This window comes from Neophocaena asiaeorientalis, unplaced genomic scaffold (assembly GCF_003031525.2).
Source record: "Neophocaena asiaeorientalis asiaeorientalis breed wild unplaced genomic scaffold, Neophocaena_asiaeorientalis_V1.1 scaffold49, whole genome shotgun sequence".
NCBI classification, from domain to species: domain Eukaryota; kingdom Metazoa; phylum Chordata; class Mammalia; order Artiodactyla; family Phocoenidae; genus Neophocaena; species Neophocaena asiaeorientalis.
Genome location: NW_020172456.1, coordinates 6,301,515 through 6,310,621, shown reverse-complemented (window position 1 = coordinate 6,310,621; position 9,107 = coordinate 6,301,515). Strand labels below are relative to the sequence as shown.

The 9,107-nt window shown below is 52.1% G+C and overlaps 1 protein-coding gene across 1 annotated transcript in view; it reads right to left on the bottom strand.

Annotated features, from left to right (window-relative positions):
* Positions 1-8,646: 8,646 nt before the first annotated feature.
* The window catches only part of LOC112394856 (collagen alpha-1(I) chain-like), a 1,295-nt gene continuing 834 nt past the window's right edge, over positions 8,647-9,107 (bottom strand). Inside the window, exon 4 of the mRNA XM_024737800.1 lies at positions 8,647-9,097. Within this exon, the coding sequence (XP_024593568.1) occupies positions 8,647-9,097 (451 nt within the window). The remainder of the gene's footprint in view (positions 9,098-9,107) is intronic.

Genomic DNA, 9,107 nt, shown 5'->3' with positions numbered 1-9,107 from the left:
AAAAAAAAAAGCGCAGAGTTTCCTCCAGCAGTGTAAGGTTTGAACCAAGTTTGGGAACAAGGGAAGAATCTGAATCGGCAAAAAGACAAAGAGCATAAGCTAAAAAGGAGGAACGTGGGAGACACCCAAGGATAATTGGATTTTGAATTCAGTTGATTTACTCAGAGGGAAACCTAATTTGTTAACTAAATCTGTTTCCAGTTTTACTTAGACTATACCTCCTTCATTAAATGACTTGTAGAAACCGTGGACGATGATGACCTGACCTACCACAGGGACCTTTCAACACAGGGCCTCTTATTCTTGACAAAGATTGATTCTCGTACATGGGCTGGCCCTTCTGTGCCTGGTATGCCAGACCCTTTAATGGAGGGAGATGGAAAAGCCTCAGAAACCAAGTTGGTGGGAGTCTTAATTCTTGACAGAAAGGGTGACATACTCTTGCAGACTCTGTCTTTTCTTCCCCTAAAGCTGTTTTAATTATGTAGTAACCCAAGGTTAATTCCTCATGCAAAAGAGAAAAGGACTTTGTTACCCTTTTACCCATAGAACACCTCGAAGTGGACCGAGGATGAAATTCTGATTGGATTCGTTTTCTTCGGTAGCAGACCTAGTCAAGAACCACTAACCTCAAAGATGTACATACAAGGATGCTTTAAAAGTGGAAACAACACTGGCAGCTAGATAAAAATGTTTATACTACACCTAAATACCTGAAATTAAGTGAGTTTTTTAAGGGTTGGTGCATCCTCTCCCAGTAAGGTTATCACATATCTGTCAAGGAAACTGAGGAGAGGTTTATTTGGAACTTTATCCTGCACTTAGATTTTCAGAGATTTTGCCCACCAAGAACTGTATAACTCATTTGGGAAATAATTTGTTTTTCTGTTTACTAATCGGATTTACCTACATCTGCCATAAGATAGCATAAATGTTTAGTGAAATGACTTGAGTTTTAACTTGCTTGAGCCAGATAGACGTGAATGTGTGACTTCCTCAGATTTTCTGAGATGTTGAAAATGACCTCCCCGCCATCTTCCGCTGTCGTGGAATCTCATTGGGAAGTCTTATTTCTGAGACGCCAAACCCAGCCAGAAGGTCATCCAGTTTGAAAAGGTCATCAGGCTTGAGTACTGTAACATCCCAGTGGGAGGGAAAGGGCTTTGCTATGCTGGGTAACCTGCACAGGGCCCGGGGGCAAGGTCTGAGGATGCCAAGAGGGTGTCCACTTTCACCCTGATTCCCTCCATGTCTGTGCTATCTCTAAGGCAGGCCTGGGAGAGATGGGCTAGACTCTGTTTTTGTTAATGTGCCTACTCTGGTTCTCAGGTTACTTCATTGGGCATTTGGAAGTGAGTTCCATGGCTGTTTGTTAAGGGCCTTCAGCCTCTGTGGCAACGTCACGGTGCAGCCAGCCTGCCCAGGGGTTAATGTGCTATTGACGGCATCGCCTTTTTGACTCTCTGCAGATGTTGGATCCTGTCCTCTAAGCCCGGGGACCCCTTTGGTGTCAGATGGGCCCATGGCAATGACCCCAGAGCAGCCCACCCTCAGGGGTGACAGGGACCCGGGTCCTCTCCCTGTCCCATCATCCTTTGGGGAACTCTTTCTAACCAACAAGGGTTAGAATCCCCCCTTTCCTCGATTGTGCAATAGATAAACTAATGACTTAAATAAGTAAATAATGAAGTCATAGACTTGTTACAAGTGATTATGCAACTTTTGTCATTAGAGATGACTCACCAGGGCACTCCAAGCGTTCATTAATTGCTGCATAAATTGTTTTTAAGTCAAATGCACTGGTGAACATTTGTGAGGGGAGGCAGGTGATGTGACCCAGAGAGGCCCTGTCCCAGTTGGAGCTCCCCAGAGACCAGGCCTGGGAGCTGCCAAGCTGGGGGCTGAGGAGAGCAGCCAGCAGCGAGCTGGGCTCCCTCCCCATCGGCCCCTGGGTGCTTGGAAGGCTGCCTGTCTCTTCCTGGCAGTGCTCCAGCCTTCTGGCGGGCGAGGCCTGGTCGCCCCCTCAGCGGCCCCGGCTCCTGCCCCTGGGGCTGGAGATAAGTCTGGCCGCATCTCCCCACTGGGAACTCAGCCAAGCCAGCTGTTTCCCACAGCCTCTCCCTGACTCACCCCCCCTCTGCCCAGCCAGTTTCTCACACGACAAGCCCCTCCCTCCCAGAATGTGTTGCTCCAGGATTCTGTCTCTGGCTGGTGGGGGCAGGGAACATGCCTCTTGCCTCCATCTCCCTGAGGTTTGATTTTCCTGTGGCTCCCCCTCCCTCCCCAACACACTCCTTCTTCGTTATTCTCAGAGCAGACAGCCTTTGTCTGCAGACTGGCTCTCTGGACAGGGAGGCTGGCAGAGGAAACGGTCTCATGCACCCTGATGCCTCTGAGCCAGACCAATGTGGGCACGTTCACATAGACCACAGAGGTGTGCCTTCTGCCCAGCCACCCAAACCCTCCTGCTGCCAGGTATGGGGACGCGCTGGCCGGAGTGGTAAGAGGGAGCTGGGTGCATGCACTCACCCACCCATCTGGGGCTCCTGGAAACTGCTCAGTAAATGTTTGGTGAATACATGAAGTAATGGGTGGATTAGGGGTCCACAGGAGGGGATTTCCATGCAGGATGATATAAACAGGGCACATGTGTGGGAACATGTTTTAAGTAAGAACAAACATTAACCACTTTGCCCTTGTTTACAAGGCTGTGCTGGAGTTGGTGGAGCCTGAGGTCAGTTGGCCTTATCTGCTTAAGAGACCCAGTATTTATAAACAGGTGGTCGGGGTTGAATCCACACAGGATTACTCCTCAGGGAGCACTTGTGACATCTTGAGAAATACATGGGTTTGTCCTCGGCCAGTGTCACCATGTTGAATGCAGGAGGAATAATGGGTGGTACGGTTCTTAATACTTCTCCTTACCCCTCATTTAACCAAGAAAAGCCCCAGAGGAACGTACTTGCCCCATAAAACCAACGTCCATTGAGCATTTACTATTAACGTGTCCAGGCCCTACCCTGAGCCCATCACAAGCATTGTCTCAGGTCATCCTCACCTCACCCATGAGTAGGGTTATCCTCATTTTACAGGTGAGAAAATGGAAGCTTCGAGAAGATGAATAACAGTCCCAGACGCATACAGCAAGAAAGTGGGAGGGGCTGCCCCAGGCCTGTGCTTCTTACCTCCAGGACAGAGGGCACTGTGAGTTGGATCACCTCTCTGGGCCTCCGGTTTTTCTTCTGTAAAGGCAGACAGCATTTCTCAAATTTTCTACCTAAAGCTGCTCAAGCAACAGAGGAACGTGAGAGACCCTGAGGGTCCTGGGCACAGCCCAGAGTGGCAGCCACAGGCAGAAATGTCTCTGGAGTTTTAAGAAAACAAAAGTTGTAATTTTATTTCATAATGCATTTCGTTGTTGTTTTATTCTGGTAAAATACACATGACATAAAGGTTACCACCTTAATCACTTTTTTTTTGTTTGTTTTTTGGCCGTGCCGTGAGGCTTGCAGGATCTCAGTTCCCTGACCAGGAATTGAACCCGGGCCATGGCAGTGAAAGGCCAGAATCCTAACTTCGAGGACACTAGGGAACTCCCTTAATCATTTTTAATGATTATAGTTCAGTGGTATTTGTATTTATAATGTTGTGCAACCATCACCACCATCCATCTCCAGGACTTTTTTCATCTTGCTAAACTGAAACTCTGTATCCATTAAACACAAACTCCCCATTCCTCCTCCACCCCCGTCCCCAGCCTCTGGTGACCACTATTCTGTCTCCATGAATTGCCTACTCTAGGTAACTCCTATAAGTGGAATCATACAATGTTTGTCTTTTTGTATCTGGCTTATTTCACTTAGCACCCTGTTCTCAAGGTTTGTCCATGTTGCAAGTCTATAAGTCTGTTTTAATACAAAAGTAACCACACCACCACTCATCTTTAAGTGGCATTGTACTCTAAAATAGGGGTCCAGGATAATGGGTCTGAAATTTACTGGTTAGAGAAGCACAGCAAAAAGGTAAAAAGTTAGTACTTTCCCCCTCGTTAAGTCGAGTGTTGGAAAGTCTGTTTCTGAATTGCGTGGTGCAGGTCCTCTAACTTTCTGGGTAATGTTTCCAGGCCTTGGGCACAAGGCACAGTCACCTCTCCATTTCTGGGCTGAGAATCATCCAAATACAGAGGTTGAAGCAGCAGAGGAGGTAAGCAGTGTCCTGAGAGAGTGATGGAGAGAAACCCAGAGGAGAGGATTTCAGGAGCCTTGGCTGCTGGCCTCCAGGGCCCCCAATCCAGGACCTGTCCCTGGCAGCCCACAGGGACAGCAGCCACAGAGCAGGAGACGCCGAACCAGAGTCAGAACCCACAACAAGAGAATGACACCTTGCCCTCGCTCTGCAATGACTGAGGCACCGAGGCCACACTGCTCAGCCGCGGGACACCAGCTGTGCTCTAGAGGCCAGGCCACCCATGCTAGGCTGAGAGGGACCCTCCAGGCTGTGCTCTGCAGGCTGGCCTCACACCCCATGAAGGCCAGAGCCCTTCCCCCTCAGGAAACAGAGGGTGGGCGAGGGGCTCTCCTTATACCAGCCCCTTAATGTCTCCAGGAGTTCAGGCAACTGGCTTCTCCAGAGGAGACTGTAGCCTGGGTCCTTCCAGCGCGTGCATGCACGCGCGCGTGTGTGTGTGTCCATGTGGAAGGAAGGGGATGAGATCTCTGAGGATAGACCTGCTGGGTGGGAGCCAATCAGGACAAGCTTTCTGGAAAACCCCTTCTTTTCCTCCTTTTTGCTGCTCTCCAGTCTTCCGCCCCAGGGCAGTGTCCTGCCCACACCCCAGGGTCTTCACAAGGCCTCAACCTCCCCCTGGTGCCCTGTCCCAGGATCTGGGTTCAGGCCCCAGGGCACAGAAGGACATCCCAGGAATTCCGTTCTGTTTTGGATGGCCCTTGTGTCAGTGGGAGGGTTGAGGAACCTTTATTTCTGTCCCAGCTTTGAGGGTAACACTCCCTTCCAAGGCCAGGTGGCGTGTGATGGCCTCTCATCAGCCATCCTGAGCATTGCCCTCTCATGTCTCACTTCCTGTTCAAGGTCCTGACTTGGATGTGGCAGCGGGAAGGAGGAAAGGGGATTGGTGTGGAGGGGTGCAGACTGGCACCGAGTGTTTGAACGCTCTCCTTCCCACCCCCCCAACTTTGAGTGGCTATATCGAGGGAAATGGATGTATGTATTGGAGGGTGGGGAGAAGTAGAGAGGTAAATGGAGAAATCCTCAAATGTGAAGTGTTCTCTTTTCCCTTTTGGATTCGTAGTGGGCTGCAGCATAAGTTGTGACTTTATAGTGGAAATACTTGAATATTCAGGTTGTAAGCTTTGTTTTATTCTAAAGGAACCCACAAGGGTAGAATGCAGTGCCCTACTGGAAGGTGAACTCACCAAGGGCAGGACGATCTGTGTGTTACAGTCCACGGCTTGGGAGAGCTGCTCTGCAACCCTGTGCTTAGCGACATTGCTTCGGTAGCTTGAAAACAGCCATGGAAACTGATCAACGCTACAAAGCAGTGCTTTTTCTCCTCCAGAGAGCTGGTTGTTAAGCGTTTACCACCGCTGGACATTTACTCTCCCCATAGGCACTCAGGTGTTCAAGGACTGGATAAATTAATAAACCACCATCCGAAACAGAAGAAAGGAGAGAAGCGGCGTTCTCTAAGTTCAGGTCAGCAGATACCGAGTGCTGGTGCCCCAGGGTGAGAGTGGACATTTGTTCTCTGGGGTAGCCCCGCGCCTGAACTCCCATCTGGGGAACCTGCCAAGTCTTGTTTCCCGGGTCCTGGCAGTCAGGGTGCCGACATGCTCCTGTTGGGGCTGGAGTCTAGAAGGGGCTTTTTCTGGGGGTGACATGGGTCAGTATTGCCTAAAGTCAAGTGTCCAGCAGGATGTCCTAACCAGCACTGGTCCTGGGCCATGATCTATGACCGTTTCTGTGATTCCAGCCCATTTCTGTGCCTGATTCTCTAGCTTCCTGTCAATTCCAGGAGCTCCCAATGTCCTTCCTCTGAATAAATTTTCTAAGTTAGCCATGTCCTTTTCTGCAGATTGTAACCAAGAGCCCCGTGTGTCAGGTCAGGTTAGGTGCACGGGAGATCTACTGGGGGAAATGCAGCAAAGATAAAAGGAAGGGAGCAGAAGCAGAGAGAGCCTTTCGGAATGCGGTGTAGATCTGGCAGCTGGAGACTGTCAACCAGCCGTGGTTCCTGCACCACTCTCTTGAGGGGCACCTTCAGGGCCACTACCAACCCCTGGTACAGGGCACAATGATGAACAACACAGACCACTGCCCTTGCAAAGTTCACAACTTAAACGGAGAAAGAGAGACAAATGCATCACTGCAGTAGTTCAAAGTGCTAGGGCAAACCCCACACCATGGGAGCACAGGGAAGGCTTCCTGGCCGAGGTGCATCCCGGGAGCCCTGAGGCTTTTGAGGTTTCGCCATCTCCCTCTTCTCTCAGCTCCCCATCCCAACCCAGCCTCACGAAGAGATCTGGCCACTTATTTCTTGGCTGTGTCCCTAGATCTGCAATCTACAAAGATGTTCAAGATGTAGGGAATCCAGGATACAGGTGGAGGGAGCATGGGACAAAAGGAACTAAGTTTTATTGAGCTCCTGGTAGCAGCTTTATAGAAGCCAATTACTTCCCTACTCCACCACCCTCTGCATGAGGCTCGAGTGAGCAAGTTGAGACAAGGAGGTGACATGACTTGCCCTGAGTTCACACACAATGAGAGGCAGGGCAGGTTCCTGCTGCTTCTGCCATCCCAGGCTAACCCCACCCCCAGCCCCAAGTGGAAGGGAGCCTGGTGCAGCCACAGTGAGTGTGACACAGGGCCAGTACAGAGGGGAATTTACAATGGAAGAGAAGGTCTTACACTTTCACCTGGAATCTTCCTTCTAAACCACCATGTTTTTGTGCACACCATTTTTTTTATGGACAAGAATTATGTGCTGGGCACCATGCTCACCATGTCTCTCTGAGGCGGTGGGACGTGAGGCTTAAAGGCCAGTGCTTGTCCTAACCAGTAACAGCCAGAGCCCAGTTGGTGGGTCCAAGGATGCACTGTGGGCGGGTTCTGCCTCCCCAGCCTCTGGGTCTCCTTTGCCGCTGGGGTGAGGAGTAAGAAATCATGGGCCGGGGTGTCCGAGAAGAAGGGATCATAGATCGTAGAGGGAAACCAGGAACAGATCCGGGAGGTGCCTCGGCTGCTCAACCCCACAGCAGGAGAAGCAGCTGCCTCCCACTTTACAGGGACCTTTGACCAAGCTCCAAAAATTCCTGGCTGAGGGGAGCAGGGAGTGGGGCTTTTTGAATGGAAGAAACAGATTTTCCTTTTCTAGAGAGGCTTTGGGTAATCCCACTCCCTTTTCTCTGCCAAGCTTTATCTTTGCCTAAGAATTCACAGAAGTCCCCAGGGGCCCCTGCTACACAGCTGCTGCATCTCCTCTCTTCACTGACAGGTAAGAAATGGGCCAGATTTAGCAAGCTTACTTTTTTTTTTCCGTACGCGGGCCTCTCACTGCTGTGGCCTCTCCCGTTGCGGAGGCTCCGGACGCCCAGGCTCAGCGGCCATGGTTCACGGGCCCAGTCGCTCCACGGCACGTGGGATCTTCCCGGACCGGGGCACGAACCTGTGTCCCCTGCATTGGCAGGTGGACTCTCAACCACTGCGCCACCAGGGAAGCCCAACATGCTTATGTTTTAATAAGCTTTTTGTCTGAGCATCTGTGATGGCCCAGGGAGATGAGTTGCAGGAGCTGGAGGTCTTAAGAGCGGGTGAGCTCCCCACTGGTGACTTTTCTCTGACCCTCAGGAGGCCAGGGGAGAAATGCCCAATAGCTGGGCTGGGAAATGGGCTGAAGACAGAAGAGGATGAGGGAAAGGGATCAACCTTGTGACCTCCCCACCTCCGAGTGCCCCAGGGCCAGTGCTGTTTTTCTGGGGATAGGTGATTTCCAGTTCGAAAACAGAGATGGCAGACAAGGAGTGCCTTGGTTGAGAAAAAGAAGGACAGCTAGGAAAGGAAATTAAATGTATCGCATTTATTGAGCTCCTACCTTGATCCCAACTAGTGCTTTGAACTCACATGACAGGGATGCATGCTTTACCCTCAGGGACCTCACAGCTGAATTAGGGAGACTCAGATCCCTGCTGTGTGATGCACCATAGAACTACAGCAGACAGAGATGGAGACTGAGGGAGCAAGGGGCCACCAACTTAGCCTGGGGTGGCATGGGGAGGGTTCTAGAGAAGATGATGTTTGGCGGATCTTGAGGGGTGACTAGGAGTTTGCAAGGTTAAGAGGGGTTTTCCAGAGTGCATTCTAGGCAGCGGGAAATGGTGGCTGGGAGGTGGGAAACAGCAGATTGTGTGTGGAGAAACTCAGTTGTGGCCGAAGCATAGAATTCAGGGGTAGAGGACAAGCAGACGGCTGGACACAGGGCTGTGTTGTATGTAAGGTGGGCATGGAGGAAGAATGGCACAGAACCGGAAGACTTGGGTAGAGAGGAAATGGGACTGGTGCCAGCCCCAAAAGCGAAGGGCAAGGCAAGCCTTGGCATAGACCCAAAGGGATGGAGGCCCTGGGCATCGCAGGTCACCGGGGATGGATGTCAGCAGAGCTGGATGGGGGGAGATGGGCGGGGAGGAAGCCAGCCAGCGGCGGGGAGAGAAAGTCCAACCTCCTCAGGCGTTCCGGGCGGCCTGGCAGACCTCCCAGACTTGGGCTGGGGCGGGCACCCACAGAGCGGGCTCCGGGAGACAGGTAGGAGGAGGATGGACAGGACCCCGGGGGCGGGGGCGGCTCGCCCCTGGGCTGCTGCAGGAATTTGCCCCGCCCGGCTCCCGGGGAGAGCGGCGTGGGAGGAATTGGGGGCCCCGGGAGGAGACCCCGCCTCCCACTCTCCGCTGAGGCGGGCGCGGCGCCGGGTCCCCGCTCCGCGTCGCGCGCCCTCGGGCAGGGGTGGGGGAGGTCGTGGGCGCGCAGGAAACCCCGGGAGCCTCGAGGGCTGGGGCCGGGCGGACAGACGCAACCCAGGCGGCCCGCGCCAACCCTCC